Source organism: Lepisosteus platostomus, chromosome 20 (assembly GCF_059453375.1).
Source record: "Lepisosteus platostomus isolate fLepPlt1 chromosome 20, fLepPlt1.hap1, whole genome shotgun sequence".
In the NCBI taxonomy this organism is placed as follows: domain Eukaryota; kingdom Metazoa; phylum Chordata; class Actinopteri; order Semionotiformes; family Lepisosteidae; genus Lepisosteus; species Lepisosteus platostomus.
This window is the reverse complement of record NC_142630.1, coordinates 5,397,497-5,417,591: the sequence shown is the minus strand read 5'-3', so window position 1 is coordinate 5,417,591 and position 20,095 is coordinate 5,397,497. Positions and strand designations below refer to the sequence as shown.

General features: G+C 43.4%; 1 protein-coding gene across 5 annotated transcripts in view; it reads right to left on the bottom strand.

The window, feature by feature from the left end:
- The window catches only part of fanca (FA complementation group A), a 32,384-nt gene that overhangs the window by 943 nt on the left and 11,346 nt on the right, over positions 1–20,095 (bottom strand). For 4 of the 5 annotated variants that reach the window (XM_088614251.1, XM_088614252.1, XM_088614249.1 and 1 more), the window contains 30 exons: positions 18,803–18,944; positions 17,816–17,949; positions 16,191–16,301; positions 15,360–15,455; positions 14,710–14,769; positions 14,359–14,447; positions 13,778–13,838; positions 12,984–13,033; positions 12,491–12,567; positions 11,362–11,469; positions 10,658–10,788; positions 10,269–10,339; positions 9,595–9,694; positions 8,666–8,847; positions 8,054–8,150; positions 7,343–7,516; positions 6,486–6,559; positions 6,145–6,273; positions 5,022–5,118; positions 4,691–4,863; positions 4,091–4,196; positions 3,768–3,827; positions 3,583–3,687; positions 3,173–3,285; positions 2,743–2,884; positions 2,212–2,274; positions 1,869–1,971; positions 1,489–1,564; positions 965–1,106; positions 362–454 (listed from right to left, as the gene is read on the bottom strand). In XM_088614251.1, coding sequence (XP_088470377.1) covers positions 362–454; positions 965–1,106; positions 1,489–1,564; positions 1,869–1,971; positions 2,212–2,274; positions 2,743–2,884; positions 3,173–3,285; positions 3,583–3,687; positions 3,768–3,827; positions 4,091–4,196; positions 4,691–4,863; positions 5,022–5,118; positions 6,145–6,273; positions 6,486–6,559; positions 7,343–7,516; positions 8,054–8,150; positions 8,666–8,847; positions 9,595–9,694; positions 10,269–10,339; positions 10,658–10,788; positions 11,362–11,469; positions 12,491–12,567; positions 12,984–13,033; positions 13,778–13,838; positions 14,359–14,447; positions 14,710–14,769; positions 15,360–15,455; positions 16,191–16,301; positions 17,816–17,949; positions 18,803–18,944 — 3,159 coding nt within the window. The remainder of the gene's footprint in view (positions 1–361; positions 455–964; positions 1,107–1,488; positions 1,565–1,868; positions 1,972–2,211; positions 2,275–2,742; positions 2,885–3,172; positions 3,286–3,582; positions 3,688–3,767; positions 3,828–4,090; positions 4,197–4,690; positions 4,864–5,021; positions 5,119–6,144; positions 6,274–6,485; positions 6,560–7,342; positions 7,517–8,053; positions 8,151–8,665; positions 8,848–9,594; positions 9,695–10,268; positions 10,340–10,657; positions 10,789–11,361; positions 11,470–12,490; positions 12,568–12,983; positions 13,034–13,777; positions 13,839–14,358; positions 14,448–14,709; positions 14,770–15,359; positions 15,456–16,190; positions 16,302–17,815; positions 17,950–18,802; positions 18,945–20,095) is intronic. The other variant, XM_088614250.1, reaches the window with a different exon arrangement.

The following is a 20,095-nucleotide window of genomic DNA, read 5'->3' as shown; positions in this document are numbered from 1 at the left end:
TGTTAGTGGTTCAACCTATGGGGCTGGAATCCTACCATTTGCCAAGTTGAACAGGTGTATATCAGAAGTATATAACTAATGAAAAGGTTTCAGATGTAGGGAAAGCATTACTTACAGTTGCAACTGTAGTATAGAGAAAACAACATATTTTCTGTTCTTTTCCACAGTAGCACATAATGTTCTCCACATACAAATGCTACAATACTGAAAATACAATGTGTGTCTGGGATCAAGCATGTTTTATGTTGGAGAATTATTCGTAGTCCAGTTTAAGATTAATGTATGTGCACCTAAGACCTGACTTCAATCAGCACTTTACATTTGAAGAAATAATCCCCATGCTTAATAAATAGGTATATACCCGTTTCCTGTACAAAAAGCTGCTCTGTGGACACACTGAAATAGTGCGAAGGAGAAACCGCTGAGCTTCAGTCAGAATCTTCACAGAGTCGACCTGCGGAACAGAGAAAAGTTATTCAAGTGTAATAAACCAATTCATTCAGCGCTCTTTGTCCATAATCAACAAATGACAGGAATCCTACTGATACATAAACACCAACATAAACGGTAGTAGTTCAGGTGGGTAGCTGCGTCAGCATGCGTAGGCTGCAAAGGAACAAGTAATAGGTTTATTCCATGCTGAAAAAAAGAAGAAAGAGAACACAACGTTTCGGCCGTGGAGCCTTCTTCAAGGCTCCACGGCCGAAACGTTGTGTTCTCTTTCTTCTTTTTTTCAGCATGGAATAAACCTATTACTTGTTCCTTTGCAACATAAACGGTGCTTGGGTACTCGGTGAAGAGTGAAGAATTTACATTGTTGGGCACCAAAATTAATTTAATCAATAACGATCATATCAACCTGTAATAGGGGTGTGCAATTAGAGGATCGAGGCCCGTGATCTGTACAAACGTCAGACTGCCGATCTGTTGCGTCACTCCTCCTGCTGCGTTTGTGCTCCCTTACCTGCTCAGGAATCCGTTGTTCTCCCGCTGTGCCGTCCACAAACAGACCCACTAGTCTGCTGTACATCTCCAGGGCAGTTCTCAGGAAATCCTGGGCTCTGACTAAACAGCCCAGCTGGGAATTCTCCAGGCTGAGAACAAGACTGGGGAAAAACAGCTTCATTAGTTCAGGTTTCAATTTTGGAACATGGAAGTCATTAAGGGCTGTTAAATTAGAAGACACTTCATGATTTTGAAGCACTGATGACACACAATGTAAGCAAACCTTACTGCAAGATCAATTAAACTTTACTTATAAATCTAAAGTTAGATCTTGTAGAAAATGATCAATGAGAACAAAGAGCGACGATGAACGAGAGCTCATTAAATATTTATTATACATCCAAAGCTTGGTTGCCACTCAAACAAGGACAATACAAATCATATCAAGATCAAGCTTAGCTCTAGCCAGAAGTAGCTATTCATTTTTACTGTTTTCACTTCAAGATAAGCCATCTTCTTATATCACACACAGCACCATCTTACCTGTAGAAAGCCAGAGGCAACAACTTCACATGCATTTCAGACATCATTTTGTATACAATCTGGTATGGGCCTTGATCTCGGTAAAAAATAGGAAAAAGGAAAAAAAAATCTGTAATAGCATGCAAGTAACATAATGACAGCATGGTTGCATCTTAAGATCTTAAGATCTTAAGATCTTTTGAATTTTTAAGATGGATTTATTTATACCTAGTGAGAGGTTTTTGCTGTCTACAGCTGGGTCAAATTCCCTTTTGTCCACATGTAGAAGTTCAGTAGTGCCTATCTGATGGATTAAACACATCTCGGCTGTTTCGCCAGATCTGACCCAGGACTCCGCGTAAGCCAACATTTGACCGCTGCTTTTGTCTGTAAAATGTTACCTGCGCTTGGCCCACGGAAAAGAACCAGCCAATGACCACAGTCTTCGAGGCTCTTAAGGATGTCTGCACAGCGCTCCTGAGCTTGCTGGGAATCAGTTGGCCCCTTTACAACACAGAAAACTGCCCTTAGCTGACATGCAAAACTGGCAGCTCCGGAGATCACTACCTACACCGGAGTGACACACAAAACTAGAGGGGCAGTAGTAGGAAAGAAGGTTTCTTTGCGAGATGATGAATTTTCGAGTGGACAACAGAGGCCTTTTCAATCTGCCCTGTTCAGAGCAGCCAGAGGTAAAGAAACTCACGCACAGCCCACAGCCAGGCAGGAAGTGGCCACTGGTACCTTGGAATGAATTTCGGCAGTGATGAGATCCATCAGGGAGAAAAAGAGAAGAAAAACGAGCAGCTGAAACACAAAGCAGAACAACCGATCCAAAGGTCAATTTCCCAACACGGACCAAACACCTTCGCAGCTCGGAACGGTGTCGAACTGCACATGACACGCATATCACAGGGTGAAGGTGGTCTCTGCATCACAATTAATGAACCCCGCAACATCACACGTGCCATCAATCCTCGGCTACTCTGCAGGAAACCGAAAACGGAGTGTGTTCAGCCAGTCAAGCAACGTAGCTCAGGATTAGCTGGAGACAGGGCCTCTCACAAAGGCGGCCTACAAGAATTAGGTATCAGCAAGAGTCACGTAAATAATTCCTGGAGAAACATGATTCTGATACTCCTTATTAATGTTGACAGTGCAGCCCATTTGAAACGCAACACCTTGGAAAGCATGGAAAACGACTGATGCGGAGTGCCGTCTATGGAAAAGTTGATCTGGGCCCCTGATGCATGCCGGGAGGGGGATGGCCCTCACCTGCGGGCCGTGTTCCTCCAGCTCTGTCAGCGTGGCCCCGAGGCCCCGGCCCGCCGGGTTCCTCTGCAGGGCCCAGTGCAGACTGGCCGCCAGGATCAAGGCGGAGTCGGAGGCCGGAGTGGTCACCCTCCCGCACAGCACGCTGCAGCAGAGAGAACACATGGCACATCCTGTCCCTAGGACAACTCTCACCCCTCGATGCGCTTCCGCGACCACCGGCGGTCCTGAAAGACTACACCGCTTGCAGCGGGGAGGTATCAAAGATATCACCAATTCGAGGTTTCGATCCTCACCAATCTCTGTCAGAATTAACTGGAGGGCTCTGCAATTCTGGGAATAACTTTAGACTGTAATAAGCGTAATAAGATCCACAGTGATCTAAACGTCTGGCTGGACGGAGTGCAGTAACGGCGTGCGGGGAGGGCAGTACCTGCGGGCCCAGGAGTGGCAGTCTGCCATCCTCTGGAGCTCCTCTGGTAGTGGGTCTGCGCTCAGCCTCCTCCACTGGGACCAGAGCACGGGCTGCAGCCTGGCCCACCACAACTGGTACAAACACAGCAGTTAGGCCTCTGGCAGGCTCAGCAGCCTCCTAACAACAGGGCTTAGCTGACTGATACCTGCCCTGGATTCAAAACGCAGTCATACCCATGCATGACTCACAGGACATCAGGACTGCCAACCCCCAGTTGGGAAAGCACAGAAATAGAAGAATAACTACCAATTCAAAACTCAAACGGAAGCCTCTGGCGTTTTCAGGACTAGATTTGGAAGGTTCATACCAAATGTGATCAACAAATCAGGTTCTTTCAAGTGGGTTGTGATTGGGTCCAGTGTCCTTACCCCTGCCGAGATGATGATCAGAGGGCACTGCAGGGCGCACTGGGTCAGAACCTCACACACGGCAGCACCGGGCACAGCACAGTCCAGACTGGCGCTCAGCACGCCCTGTGGGGCCGACAGAAAACATGGCAACAGGGCACAGAGCTACCCAGACTCATTTCCTAACAATCAAAATCCCGTCTCACCCTGAAGAAGTGTGCAGTGAGCTCATAGGGCAGGACACATCTTCCAGTACAGCTGTTCCTCTGCAAAACACACATTCGCCGTCACTCACATTCAGAAAGCAGCGTGACTTTTACAGAAACGTCCCACGAAAACTAAACGGTGTGAAGAAAACCAGAAGCACCCATTAAGGAAAACCCTAGATTACATAATGGCAAACTATAGACTACAACATCAAGTACTTCAGATGAAAGGATTTAAAATTCTTATTAACCAAGTACCAGAAGGAAACAAATTAAAGTTTGCTAGAGTAAAATCTGCTCCAAAAGCTCTGGGCATGAAGTACCTGCTTTTCATTCACAAAGTCAAAGAATGTTTCGCAGTTCAGAGCAGTCCGCGGGCCCCTCCGACGAGCTCGCACGAGAACGCTGGGAGGCAGTGTGGTGAGTATGCTAAGAGGAAAGAAACGAGACAGGATGTAAGAACACCTGCCAGAGAGCACCAGCCTGGTCAGTAGGATGACGTCGCTGGAAACACTCTGGACCAGGAGGGCAGAGCCTGGGAGCAGCTGCTGGCAGAGGGTAAGATGGGATGGTGGATCTTGGCAACACGATCAATACTGGGTCAGGCATGATCATCACCCATGTTTACTTCAGGGAGAGTGGCAGAGGGTTAGCTCCTCACTCTCAAACTCTTTGAGAAACTCCACATAATGTTATCTGAATTATTTAATAGCAAGAAATGTTTCATTGGGGCCTGATCCTGATGAGGGATAAGGGGCAGAATTGGGGAGAATCTTTTGCCTCTAACAGCTGCCGTTCTGAAAGGGACAAAAACAATCTCAGTAGGCACAGCCGCTCCTTGACATCTCCAATCTGCCCCCTAAGTCCTTGAAGAGGCACGCTGTGGTGGGGCCCAACCTGGTCCTCCTGGTGTCTCCGGTTACCTGGTGAAGGCGTGGAGGACCTGTTGGTGGGCCAGCTGGTCAGCGAGGTGGTCACTGCGGGGGATCGCTGCACACCTCTCTGAAATCGCACCAAAAAGGAAGTGGCCACCATCTTGGCAGTCTCCTGCAGACAGCCTCCTGGCATGCACCATCTCCAAATCGTACACCATCTCCTGCAAAGGCAGCCCGGAGACACTGCCTTGAAAATCATGATCAGGCAAAAGCCAGCTGAGATGTTGGGAGCAGCCGATGTCAAAGGAACCAGCAACAATGCTCATCTGCTAAGATAGAAGAGACCGACAGGAAACCATGTGCTCTTCAGTGACTTTACCTGGAGCCTAGAGAGAATGTCAGGATAACATGTGTCAGAGTATCTTCTTGGCTCTGATCCTTCAGGCAAACTGTAGTCTGAACAAGTCGACCTGCAACTGAAAATACAGAATAAAGAGCATCCAGTGTTTGCTTTTACTGGAAATAGAATAAATTCCCCACAAGCAAGCAGAAAGCAATGAAAAGGAATGAATATATTGTATCGCCCACGTATTACATTTTTAGCAGTATAAACCAGAACTGACTGGTCATCATCTTCATCTAAATCAGAAAAAAAGCTTACAAACCTACAGTACATAATAAGTGTTGCAACTTCCAGCCTTTCATTTAAAACACTGTTATGTATTAAGCTCTGTTGCTCAGAAAGCTGGGGTACAGTTACAAGACTAGATCCTTTTTAACTTGGCTGACAGCTGAACTTACAGAACAAAACTGGTGAACATTAACAGATACCGGAAAGATATTAATGCTAGAAAATGACTCTAATTTAGGAGTTGATGTGGAGATGTGCTTGTGTTTTAAGCGGGTTAATCAAGTCTTTCACATTTCTGTCATGATTAACTTGAAACGGATTAACTGCCATTGATGGTCACCATACTAACTGTAACTGCAATAGCAGTCTATATGAAAAATGAAAATAAGACTAAGTTAGCATTAAAACCCTCACAAAAGGCATGGGAATAATGATTTCTAATTTAATGGAAAGTTAATTCAGGGTTTGCATTAGGCTAATTAGATTACATAATTCTATAATGTTTTAAGTGGTTCAATCAAGCATGCTTCACCTATCAGTCATGATTAACTTCCTAGTCAGACTGTTAATATCACTTCAATAAACTGCCACTGATAGGCACTATACTAACTGTACCTGAACTTTGACCTACAGGAAAGAAAAATAAGACCAAAGTAACATTAAAACCCTCATTAAAGGGGTAAGAATAACGATTTAACTTGATTTATAATTTGAAGGGAAAGCCCACCCTATCCCTGAGAAACTTCCTAACCTGGGGTTAGGGCTTATGGGACAAAAAGGTTAAAATATCAGAATGACCTGAAAGTTTCCCCTCTCCTTTGCAACCACTCTTAGATGCAATACCAAGAGCAAGGCTGGTGTGGAAACACACCTCAGACTCGTCTCCACTGCCGCGTTAAAGATGGCCAGACAGGCGGTCTCCAGGTGTCCATCACAGCCGCCCATGGCCAGCGGGGCAGGCAGGTACTGCTGGTGACACGCCCACTGCTGGTACTCCTGTCTGGGAGGACACACTGCTGTGAGCATGCAGCTGCTGAACCAGAAGAGACACCCCCCTCGTAGTTCTGAACCGCACGCTCACAGGGAGCCGTCTATCACGACCGGGAGGAGGGGGTGCCACAAGGAGTTTAAACGCCACTGCGTTCGACATCCTCGTGCGGCACCACACTCATTTTACTGGACGTGCTGCAAAGAAAACGCATTTCCCTGTACCTCTCTGGATCAGTCAGAGCGTCTGCGCTTCTCTGGACTCCCAGCTCCGCCCCCAGCCAGTCTTGAAAGGTCAGCTGCGCGAAATCAAAAGGCACATTCCCGCTATTTAGAAGTGCGTTTCCATGTTTCCAGCTTCACTGCCGATTTCTGGTCGTTCTACCACGCAAGGATTCATTGTATTATCACCAATACAGATTACACATCAACAATATCTACCCCCTCAGGAGTCTCACACGCAGAGCTGGGATTGTACTGCAGGAAGCGTTATATCAGATAAGAACATTAACTGGGCCGGCACATTAGTGTGGTGGCTAGACCATGGCTCCCTTCACAGACAGGTAACGAGGGTGGATTGCTTAAACTTTCCTTCAGTGTGTAAGTCTCAGTAGAAGGTTGCTGGTCCTCTGCTCTTCCCCATTTCACTGACTGACTCTGCCCTTCTCCTCTGCAAAGACTACACTGGCAGACAGAAGTACATCAGCTTGTAAGACAGTTCACTCCATTTAAGTCTGTCTGCTACACATACACCCCCAACCCACCACACATTTTACCTAACTGCTTGTGTTTATTCTAAAAGTCATCAGTTTAAGTTCTTCGTCAGTCACTGTGTTTTGCTACTGTTTTCTTTCCCACTCCCCTCTCATCCTATTAAGGTTTACATACTTTCATGCCTTAGCCTGTATTTGTGATCAAACAACATATGGTGAGATTTATCCATCAGGCAAAAACGCTGTGGCACTGCATACAGTACATGATATGGAAGCACAGAAAAACAAGGAATCAAAGACGTAATCATAAAGCAAAGATATTGACCCGTTTTTGGGGAAGGCCTGGGACTTTTAATATTGGATTGAAACCTGGAATTGTGGGAGCCTGTGAAGAGTTTGGAAGCTGGGGTGTCTCCAGAGGGCCAGGGCCGAGCTCCTCCACTTGGTACAGGGATTGGCACGGAGTCTCCACACATTTCCTTGCGCCTCTTCCTCAGCCCCAGCACGCACCTCCGGAGCCAGTCGGGGAATCAGGTACAGGAGCTGGGGGATGAAGGGGTGACTCTCTCAGACCATACGGGATTAAGGGGATGTTATGTGGTGTTATGTAAAAATTGTACAATGCACTAGTATGGCGTCATTTAGACGCTGGTGTACAATGTTGGTCACCATGGTATGAAAAAGATATTGCTGCAGAGAAATCCTTCCAGAGGAGAGCAACCAGATACATTCCAGGGTTTAAAGGAATGTCCTACGCTCACAGAATGAAGGAACTGAACCTATTTAGTATTGAACAAGGTAGACTACAAGGGGACCTGCTAAAAATATTCCAAATCCACAAAGGCAGTGGGTTTCAGAACGAGCATTGAAACACGAACCATGGACACACGCAGAAACTACACGGACGTTAAATTAAAACTAGGCCCAGGAGGCACTGCTTCATGCAAAAGTTGTGGGAGTGTGAATAAGCTGATTGCTCTTGTTATCTCCCTGCTGGCAGATGGGTCAAATCTATTAACTATCAGCACATCTAACACAGGGTCGAAAACCAGATGCTAACAATCATGGGCAATTCTGTACCTTTTTGAAGAAGGCTTTGGGTATGTAACCTTGGATATTTTCAATGGATGATGCAGAAAATTTGCAAAGGCCATAGGAGACTGCTGACACGCAAAACCTAATTTAAAAAGGAAAGAGAGTTATTTTCTGGAGAAAGCAGAAAATGTTCAAAATGCTTTGGGCTTTTACTGGGACATGTTAAAGCACTGCAGCCCTGTACATGCCCTGTAATAATCTCGATCTTATGTTTTTAATTTTTTAAAGAGCCACACATGTTCACAGAGAAAATTAATCATCAGCCTCATTTCATCTTTGAAATGCGTGGTTTATTTCCGGAGACCAGGGATAATACAAACCTAACACTCACCCAGAATAGTCAGGCAGGATGCAGAAAATGTATTTTTTACTTGGGCAAAACCCAAACCCATAAAATAATCAGGTGCTTACATGTGATTGGAAAATCCCTGATAACACCCCAGGAGTGTCTAGCATCTCAAATTTCAGTGAATATATCGCTTGAGTTTCAGAAAAACGCTAATAATACCCAGTACTTTACAATGTCCTGAGGCCTGCAGACTTAGGTGTAAGTGAATCAGAAGAGCAGCACGTACAAAACGAAGTGTGCACTGTCACCTCAAGCAGAACGTCATGGTCTCCTCTGTGTTGCAAGCCAGTGAGCTGCCCAGAGCTTCGGCAAAGGACTCCGGGCAGGAGCCCAGAACACTGGTATCAAGAGGAGCCAGCGTCCGGGACTCATGAAGATGCACCACAAACACAGACAGTCCCAGGATGTGCCCGGAGCTCAGAGAGGATCCCTGCAGAGAGAATACAGAGGAAAGATACACAACAGACCCGCTTTCATTAAGTTCTGACCCTATATCTCAGTTCACTTTAGGGTTATAAAACTGGTGGAAGGAACTCTCCACAAATGTAGACTTTTTTATTTGAAATGGGAGGTTGTTTTATGAATCCATTTAGGCTGGACAAACACCCACAGGAACATAAAAAAAGTTCATTTTGAGAAAAGGGTGTTCAGCCCCTCTCAAAAGTCAGTGCTCATCATTTTTCTACACACTAAGTGATTCTGTCACAGAGTCAAGCCTCATTTTGAAAGATATCAGCATCCTCCGCATCTGCTATTCCAATAATTCATTCCATGTATTGATAATTCCCTATGTAAAAAGTATTTTCTAGCATTTCCCCAAAAGTGAATTTTAAATTTCCAGATATATCTGTGCATTCTGTTCACTGAGCATAATTTGAAGTTACTGCAAAGGGTCAGCATTCGTGTGTTGGAACAATTTACAAAACCTTGATCAAATCTGCTCTTGTTTGTGCTTTACAGCTTGAGCAATTGAATTTCTTCTTGAACCACGAGAGCTGGGCTTATGACTGTGAAAAGGTCACTGCAAACCCGTTCAAAAAAATGCAAAAAGTGACACACAACAAATGAAGACCACAGCAAAACAATACATTAAAAGCAAAGACAGCTTCACAACATCCCAAGAAAAAGACATTTAAGATTTTTTGCATGACGAAATATTTTAAAGACATGTCATTACCTGACGGCATATTAGGTACCACAGCCTATTTAGGAGGTTTTGCAAAAGCTGCCTGTGCCCATGCAGCATCTTCACAAACAGCGAAGCCCAGTCTCCTTGTCTGCAACGCAGGACATAAAAGCTGGGCATCATCCCAATAGTCCTTATAAATGTGGTTAAGGATGCAGGAATTCAATCACATAGCATGTTACGCACTTCTAAGCTAGTGATATGAATTGTTTTTTGTTGCCCTGCTTAGAAAGGTAAAAAAGCCTTTGCAATCTCAGCACGGAGATGAAGTATCTAGGATCAAGCTCAGCTACAGGAGTACACATGTGGTACGCTGGGGAAACATCTGCTCACTGAGAGACAACTGACTGGCTAAATCAACTCAATACATCAGTTTATATAAGTTTTAATCATGAATTAAAATGTGGGTAACCATACATCTTTCCGATCTTAAAAGAGTCAGCACTTTACAAGGTTAAATGTGAAGGGAAAACTATCAGATGAGCCTGAATTTTTGAAAGGGATTCTATTCTTATAAAAATTACAAATAAGAAATGGCCCATCTACTGTACCTTGTTTGGATGTCATCTGCTACAGATACAGCTCAACACTCAATATTTCCATTTTTAAAAAAGGGACTGAGTACGCCCGTCTGTTAGAAGCTGCTGGCCAGTCCATATCCTCACCTGTTTGGAGGATTGATCTTGGAGACATTCATTAGGTTCTGACAAAAATTCTTTAGTATTATGTCGGTGACCTAAGGAAATAATATTTTCACATATCGTTATCATTATCAATCATTATTATATTCTCAGGATATTGCAAGTGCTAACAGTATCACATTACATTAAGAACACATTTTCTTTTCTTTGCTGTTCTGTATCAAGCCTTGACACTTTGTAATATTATTAACACATTTTTTTTACCGTTATACAAATTATGTATCTTTCTGTAGGATTCACCTCTGCAGGCTCATATTCCTCTGCATACAAACTAGCTGTACGAGTACATTTCTCTTCCATTCTTGCCTGCAGAAATTATTGACGTTCATCTCTACAATGCATAAGACACTTACTTTGGTTTCCAGAGACTCTGCGCTGGGAGATGTAAGATTGATTTTTAATGGGGCTTCTGAAGGCAGGTCATTTGTCTTGTTAAAAAGGGTTTTCAGTGTCTCTGAAATCAGCGACAGGCGGGATGAGATATCTGAAAGTAAGAGAGATGTTGATGGAGATTTGAAGAAGAAAAAAATAAATAGGAAAATTATTACTTCAAAGCCCAATTCCCCAGAGTCAGCAGAATGTGCTTTTATTGCAGTAAAAGTGATATGGGTATGAGGTGTTACTTCTATTCTGGATATAGCTGTGAGTATTTAATCAACTTAACTGCTATATCCTACAGATGTTGTCACATCAACCTCAAAAGGGGCAACAGAGCAAAACTGCGTGAGAAGCATCCATTCATTATCTGTATAGTCAGTGTGTTTCTGTGTATACTGGAACGGTTGAGAGCTTAAAAAAAAGAAATATCGGTTTGGGTAACTAATTCACAACCAAAAACGCAAACCACACTGTGTGAGGCCCTCTGGGAATGCAGCTTGGCACTCCGATCCTAGTGACCATTCCTGGGATTTCCCCAATGACTGGTGCCATTGACCATACAAATCCAGCCCCAGACAGAGTTTCCGACTCCAGTGAAGGTAATGAACTGACAGAGGCTCCGGCTTTATCCAGGATGTTCCCAGGAATGTTAGTGACTTCAACACAGCCTGCCGCCTACCATCGGCTACGCCCTTCTCAGACAGCACGGCGGTCAGGTCCCGTAGCTCTGCCTGCAGCTGCTCCAGCGGCCCCCTGGGCAGGCTCACCTCCACACTGCCCTCCCCACCTGAAAGCACAGGGGCACAGGCCAGTCACTGCGCTTTGTCAGCGGGGGGCACACCTGGGCAAGACGAACCAGCAGTGCCTGCAGGAAAGACTCGTGCCGTCTCATGTCTCACACGTAAGACAACACCAGGCAACAAAGTCTGGTTTGGCTCTTTATAGGTATCATATGGTGCAGGTTCATTGGTGAACTAAAAATATACAGGAAATGCTTATAATATCACAGTATGAAACTTACAATGTCACTGTATGTGCAATAAGTAACGGACAATAAGAATTTATACCAACAAAACAACATTTTTTGAACGGAAGACATTTAGAAATTACTACCAAGTGTCATACAAGTGCAAAGCAGCTGTAATCTACTGAATATCTGTTTCAATTCTATCACCTAATGAGCATGCCTAAACTGATACAACAGCCATATCCAGTCAATAAGAACAAATGAACTTGGAGTCAATGAAAGTAGTCCTTTAAATACATTTGTATAAATGTTGCATTATGAAGGGCAATTTTGACTTATAAATATTTACAATCTCTCTCTAAAGAGCTAATGCCATATAATTCTCTAACATTGCTAGACCTGACCTCCAGCAACACATTCATATCTCTGATAAGATTCGGAGACTGCCTAATTTTCTTAATTCTGTATGTTTTGTTGCTGATGCCTTATTTCATTAAAAAATGAAAAAAAAAGACAAAGAAACGTCTTCAGCTTCTCCAACTGTGTCTGCAGCGTGCTACTTGCTAACTGCTAGTTGGTCTCTTTATTAAGAATATAGATCCACCTGCAGGGCTACAGAGCCTACAGTAAATATAAATCACTTGTCATTGATTTTTATCTCCACATCTGTCTATTTTACAAGCCATTCTGATTTTACTCTAGCACACAAAACCGAAAGGAGTGGTAGGTTTATGGATTTAACGTAATATGCAAGAGCTGTTGGAAGACTCGATTTGGGTGGCACTCTGAAACTATCCTGCTTTGTAACAAAACTGATGATTTAGAAAGTAAATCCACAAACCCTCAGGCTGTCTCTTCTTCTCCTTTTGACAAGCTTGCAAATAGGCTGCATGCATGTTTCCTGGAATTTTATCAGCTCTGAAAGAAGGAAAGAGAAAAAAAGACTTCAGGGTAATTCTGACTCTCTCCCTGCTTCTATACAAATTACATACAGAATTTCAGGATGAATTTAAATGAGAGCCAAGTTTAAAATGCATTATACACAAGTGTAAAAACTTTAGTTGATCTATAAATCATACTAAATATTTTAACAAGTCCAGGAAGATTTTGATAACTCTGCTGGCCAAGGTTTGTGATGTAGAAACTCAACAAATTTGCATGCTTTGCTAAAACAGTACCCTCAAAGCAAAACATTGAGTCATCACAAAACAAAGCCTCCAAGATTAACGCACATTTCCAAGGCAGGATCTGTCATAAATATTTATTTAATCAATGCCTTCTGGTGTTTTTGCAAATAAGCCAACCAGCTTGCACTGCAATGATGCACAACTTACTTTCTGAGGGATTCGATGAAAGCCATCCGAGCATCTGGTTTGCCAGGAAGCTGGAGGGCAGTAAAAACAGAAGGAATTAAAGGTTTACAAGGATATCTGGAATCTAGAACAATTTTAAAAAGAATGATTAATTTGTCAGCAGTGATATAGCCTCAGTTGTTGATCTTACGTTATGCCAAGCAAATCCTATTTCTTGGGAAGACACTAAGGGATAAAGAAATTGTAGCATTTGTTCCTGGCTGATCAGAAATCCTAACCAGCTGTCACTTTGGGGCTTTTTCATTTTCTGCTCATCTTGGCCTTTATCAAGAATAGCCTTGCTGTTTATGTTATTTGTTCACAGGTGCTCAGGAAGAATCAGATTCTAACTGTTGCTAGACAGTCCAAAAGAAAGGAGAAGTAACATTCAGACCTGCTTCTTTGTGTTTGTGCTCTGTGACTCCTAATGATTTTTCTCAGTACTTTTACTGATAATAAGGAGTTTTCGTGAGTACTGATTACACAACATGTTTTTTTCTAGATTGGGCATTAGCTGTGCTGATTGATCTGGTTAATCCGAATAACATTTCCAATGCAAGTACTTAGTAGAAAGTGCTTTCCTCAATTAATCTGAAATTACTACAGCAATAAGGCAAAACAATAAGTGAGGAAAAAAAACAGAATGAAGGAACAGTCAAAAAATATAAGGCACAGCTACATGGTAGATGATTCACTTTCCAGCTCAAAGCTAAATTTAAGGCAAGCTTACCTAGTGTAATGCATGGCATTTATAATGACAATTCAAGAATCCTTACCAAACGAGGTGTGAGCAAGACTGGCAGAAATTTAGACATGTAGTAAGGTCTTCTGAAAATACTATAAGATACAGGAAACAAATAGGTCACCCAATGAGATCTGTTCTGACCAAACTCATGACCTGAATATTAGGACTGAATAATATTAATAATATATGGTTTGACAGTGTAGCCATGTCCCATCCCATTCTTCCAGGTGGATTGATCTGAGTTGTTAAGGAGTGACTGAAATGCATATGCCACTGGTTATCCTAATTCCAGCTGGGTGTAGATCAGGAAGGTGGTGGATAAATGTCTCAACAGAGCCAGAGAGGTACAGTACAGTCTGTCACAAAGTAAGACTGTTCATTGTACTGGCATTTCTTCATGTTCGGGTCAGGAAGTGTGCATCTTTATTCTTTTAACAGATTAATTTCACCTGCTGGTTTCAATTTGTTTTACTACAAAGAGTGATACACAATACACAATTATATACTACACTGCAAAATCTGTGTCTCATGTATTGGACATGTTCAATTGACATACTGTGGACTGTCTTCTGGATTATATCACAATATATGGGGAAATAAAGGCAGTAATACCTGGCCTCCATCACGTTGGCAGGGATCCTGCCTATTTTCTCAAACAGAGAGATGGCCTTCTCCACGTCCTGCTGGGCCTGGCACTGGGGCTGGCAGTTTTTGGTGGGCAAATGGAAAAGAACCATGAAAGTAGATTTGACTGTCATTCATTCACATTGTTTATAAAATTTGTGACATGTGTGTACATGCAATTGATCAATGCAGCTGGTGTACACTTCACCAAACTTCACACTTTCAAATTAACTTTCCAGATTCAGTCCAAATTAACTGCAAATATCTAGCTTACAATGTTTTAACCTGAATTCACACATCCCGTGAACATGCAGAGGCAAGAAGGTGAAAATCTTTAACCTGCTCCGGTGCTCCAGATCCTGACACAACTTCATAAAGGCCCATTTCCTCAAAGGAGACCTACAGTATCAGGGAAAAAACAAACAAACTTAACAGTACTGAATTATGGGCTGTTAAGTTATGAAAACTCTGGGTTACCAGTTTCACAACATGAAAAATAAGTCTAAAACAAACATATTCTGTTTATTCAAAACTTATCTGATCTGCTGCTCAATTTACAGATGCTTCACCTTCAAGAAGTCATTTCCACCCACCCAGTTTCTAAACTCTTCCTCCAATTCAGGGCTGCGGGGTAGCCAGAGCCTATCCCAGCAATGGTTGGGCACACCCTGGACTGGACTCCAGTCCATCGCAGGGCACGCACAGACACAGACACCCATCCACTCCCATCAGAGCCAATTTTCCCAGAAGCCGTTTAAGCTAATAGTATGTTTTTTCGGACTGTGGGAGGAAATTCGCGCAAATACGGGAAGAACATACAAACTCGACGCGAACAGTACTGCAGGTCAGGAATCGACCCCAGGGCCCCAGCGTTGCGAAGCAGCAGTGCTCACGTAAATGATCAGCACCCCTTTTCTTTCAGAATTTCAAGGAGCTCTGGGAAATGCAGAGGTAAACTGTCAGAGGGGGATCAGATTCCCGAAACTTACCTTGAGGTCCGCCAGCCTGGTCTTGGCCAGGGACACGTACTCCTGCAGAAAAGACCGGTACTTCGTGGGCACATAGGGAGGATGAAGCACGTGTACCTGGTGGACAAGGAGGAGAGCAGCGTGTGAGAGAGGGGTAGAAGAAAACGCAGCCCAGATCACGCCACCAGATGGCACTAAGGACAAGAGATATGCAAGAAGTTTTATTAACACAAGTCTGAAGCATTACGGGTTGGCTGCCGTTTCGCCGCTTTTAACGATCAGCACTGCAAGCCCCCTCGGCAGGGGACGGAAACATGGGAGTGGTTTTCAGATTCCGGCCATCGGGGTTTCATTCACTCCGGAGAGCTTTCCAGCTCTGCCTCCGGTCAAAACCTCGTGCGCAGCGGCAGGGCGAGCTGGCCAGCGAGGGCAGGGGTCAGCAACACCTGGAGGAGGCTTCCCCTCGACCAGGAGGAGTTCATGAAGTCATAGATCATAAACCACAAAGCAGTATAAACACTGTGAAGAGCAGGAGGGCTCAATGTTGATTTTCTTTAGTGAAAGAGTGCTATATAAGATGAAAAAGAGGTCGATTTAAAGATCATGTTTAGTCTCTCGCTCTCATCAAAAAACTAAATATTTCTGCTTTATTGTCATTTACAAACAAGTGTGGATCAAAGTGGGGGGGGGGGAGGGGAAGGGGGGGGAATAAGGAATGGGAGGTTTGTCATGAATTCAGTCTCCCAAGGGCAACTTGCACTTTCACACTCTTGTACAGCTCTGGCTATTTTGAGCTCAGGTTCCCACACGCTGTGGCTCAGCGGCGTCCTCTTACAAGATGATATAAAACACCTTCAAGTACTGTGGCGGCTCGAACGGCACCAGGTCTGACAGGAACTTGAGCAGGAACACCAGGGACTTCTTGCTGTTTCCATGGTAACCGCTCGCACTCCCAAAGGACATCTGTGAAGAGGAAGCCACAGGTTGCAACTGAGCATTTTGGTTTTAAAAGATCCGCAATCAGATCATTTAAGTGACTGTGGTTTTCCTGGCATTGTCTTTCTCCCCTTCTCTCTCCCTTTGACCTGACCAGGAATGTCTCTCTTCAAGGCCTTGTGTCCATTTTCACCCAGACTCCTCTTCATCTCTGCACATCCTAATTCACCTGTGGTGCTGTTGACCATGCAAAACTCTTTACCTCTTACTGACCACAGCAATGGAAGAGAACCATGTCCTTCTAACCTGCAGCGCAGATCTGCATCTACAACAGGACAGCAGCGTCGCTACCCTCAAGCCTGATCTTTTCGCTGCTCAGAAGCTGAGCCAGGAGAAGCCTGGTTGGTACCAGAACGGGAGGCCTGTAAGGATTTGCTGCTGCGTGAGATATACTGCACACAGCGAAAATCAGAATTGACTGAGATTCAAAACAGCCCGGTGAATCCGGCTTTGTCTGTCTTTATCCTTCCTAAACTTCGGTTAAAAAACCTCAATTTCTTGGCCCCAAAAAAAGTTTCCATCCTAACAGTCCCCAGAGATGTTATTCTTAACCTGCAGATTAGCAGTGTTTCTAAATCCAGCCCTGGGTGCCAGCGCCTCGATGGTGCTGACGCTCCGGTAGAGCCAGCAGTGAAATGCTGTTCCGAAAACAGACTGCTAATTGCCAAGCCCAGCACACCCACATGACACTCTGAGTGCACTACAGCGGATAGTCGCCTTTCAGGGCTTTTCTTTATTTATACCTTCTGGGAGACACGACCGGCATTTTATGCAAGCAGACTCGATTTAACAGGGGGCATCTTTGTTAATTAAAAAGCAAAAAAAACGTTGCATCTCTCAGTGTTCTCACTTTTAGAGTCTAATCTAATTTCGGTGTTCTCTTCTGAAACATGACCATTTTTTGGTCACACGACCAAAACGTTTTGTAAGTCATACACAAAGTTAAAAATAAAAAAAAACCCTAAAATGCGTTCACACTTTTAAAATATTGACCCACCAGAGGCTGATATTGAAACCAGGAACACAAAAGCACTTTTGAGAAAGTTAGACAGCACCTCGATGACATACAGTATATTTAGTTCTATGAGTTTTATTGCTACAAGACTCTGGCTTAAGAAATGTGAAAAATGAGAAAAATAAGAGGAGTAAAACAAGCAGATTTGTAGAGTGATGGACAACATCCCTGCAGTCATATATATACTAAACAGGACTAAAGGAGAACGAAATAAGAACCAAACACTTAAAACACAGAAAGACAAGCAAACAATTTTAGAATATCTTATTCTGAAATATTCTAGAGATTTCTAAGGTTTCCTAAACTGACATATTAAAGTACTTTACATTTTGTGAATTTAAAAGATACTACAATGAATCTGTAAAAAGCAAATAATAAAAGCTCGCATTTCAGTGTAACAAAGCAGAACTCCTGCCTTCTCTCACAGTCCGAATAGAGTGTAAGAGCAGTTGGGGGTCCGGCATACCTTGTACCACTCTGTGTAGGACATGAACACCGCCAGACCCTCCAGGGACGCCTGCCGAGCCAGCAGGAAAGCTGTGATGAGGCTCTCCAAGTCGTACAGCTCAAAGGCTTTGGTGAGAAGCTGGGTCAGCAGATCTGAGAAACACAGGAAGGTACTGTGAGGGGTTAGACACCTGGAACACATTAGGACAGGCTAGATACAGGCAAAGATCAATCAGGGAAGCTATAACACCTGCTGACTAAGAAGAGACCGCTCAGTGTTGCTATTCATATTTATGTTCAGCAGCAATACATCTTACTAGTCTTCACCTGCATCTATCTGCCTGCATCTAATTATATAATCAGCGATCAATGCCAAAGGACATCTTGACTACATTGCCTCTGCATGCACAGATTCACCTGTTCAGACTTCTTTTAAGTCATGGGATTTATGGTTATTTCTGTGCCCTGTGCCGCTATTATTTAGAGAATGTAGACCAGGAATCTCCAACCTCAGAATGCATGGCTCCATTCAATGACCAGATCTGTCAGAGGAAAACAGGTCCTGCCCATACCAGAGGACAGACCTCAGTCCTCACATTAGTAAGTCCGTTCGGTGGGTGAGATATTTACAGAGGCTGTTTCTACTTAGGTCATAGAGCCATTCACATGATATGCAAAAACCCGATAAATTTTTAAAACGCTTTAATTAATTGACACCTGTGTAAGACTATGGTTTGTCACACCATTGTGCATATTATCCATATTGAAAACTGTCCCACGGTACATCTGCGCCTCTGGTATAACTAGCAGCACCTCTACTTGACCGTACAGATTAATGACAATTGGCTTGGTCTGTTTTGACCATGGATTTGTTGCTTTGGGATTTTCTCAAGGTTCTTCACTGTAGATAGCCTCTGTAAAGCTAAAGCTAGACATACTGTAGCAAGGTGCATTCATTCTTAGAGGAGCCCCTGTCTTCCAGGCGATAGAGGCCCAGGACTCTCACCCTTGAGCCTGTGCTGGGCCTGTGTGTGACACACCAGCAGCGTGGAGACACTGGAGAGCACGTGCTGCCAGTTCACTTCGTGCGTCTCCAGGACCTGCCGCAAGTGATGCACCAGCTCCTCCTCGCTGAACAGAACAAACAGCTGCAAGGGAAGCAGGCAGTTAAGATGCGGAATTTTAATTACTCACTAGATCAGATAATTTGGCTAGGAAGTCATACGACCTGTTTGTTAAGGTCTTAATAACTAACAAAACAGCCGTAAAATGTAGTCTCCAGCTGTCCATCCCCTTTACTGTCTAGCTGCAAACAGCGTTGCTGGATTCTCTCTTCCAACTGGAGCACAAGCAGGGAGAAAATAATCCGCAAAAATAACACTGGAAATCAGTCACAACTAACCTATTTTTGTTGTTTTGTTTTTAAAACAAACAAATTTAGCACTAGCCTTAAAATACAGCTCTGATTTTTAATCCAGAATGTTTCACACTTGCATACGTTCTTCACTCACTGAGAAAAGTTTCATCGGTGGAAAACATTTTCTCTTTAAAACTGATCACCCGCTAGTCACAGACCTAATGAGCAGTCAGTGCTTTTCAAATGTATTACAATGCTGTCATCAGGCTCTGAAACTATTCCAAGGCAGGTGTGCCTGCCTTTCTCACTAGGGGAACAAGGCTGAAAGAGTGGAGAATGTGATGTGGTTTTAAAAATACATAACTGTGGAATAATTCACAGTATGGTGTCAGACAACTGTCCCCTCTTTAAAGATTCTCACAGTTAAAAAAGTCTGTTCCAAATTACTTTTATAAATCAAAATAAGTACATTTCTACATAATGACTACACAACTACATCACTAGGCTTCTGCCTGACTGATCTTATATTGTTGAATGATTAAACTCATTCCTGCTGTGGAACACAGCCTGTCTAACAGCAGGTATAGAGGCATTCTCTTGGATACGTGTTTGGTACTGAACAACGCATCTGGACAAAACTGCTTTTGAAAAATCCATTTTAATAGATACCGGCTTCTTTTTGATCCCACACTGTCTGACACAAACATTGGGTAGTCTAAATGATGGTCTCAGAAGAAATTCCAGACAGTTCATATTAAAATAATTCAGTTATTAAGTTATTAAGTGCTTTACATCCAACAGGCATGGCAGAATAATTAACAGCTACCATTTCACATGAGAAAGAATAAGGAACATAAGGTTTTCAAAATCTGTAATTGAAATTTGAATCAATACTTGAAAAAACGGCTTGTTATCATTTATTCTACAGTCCATATTTATTCA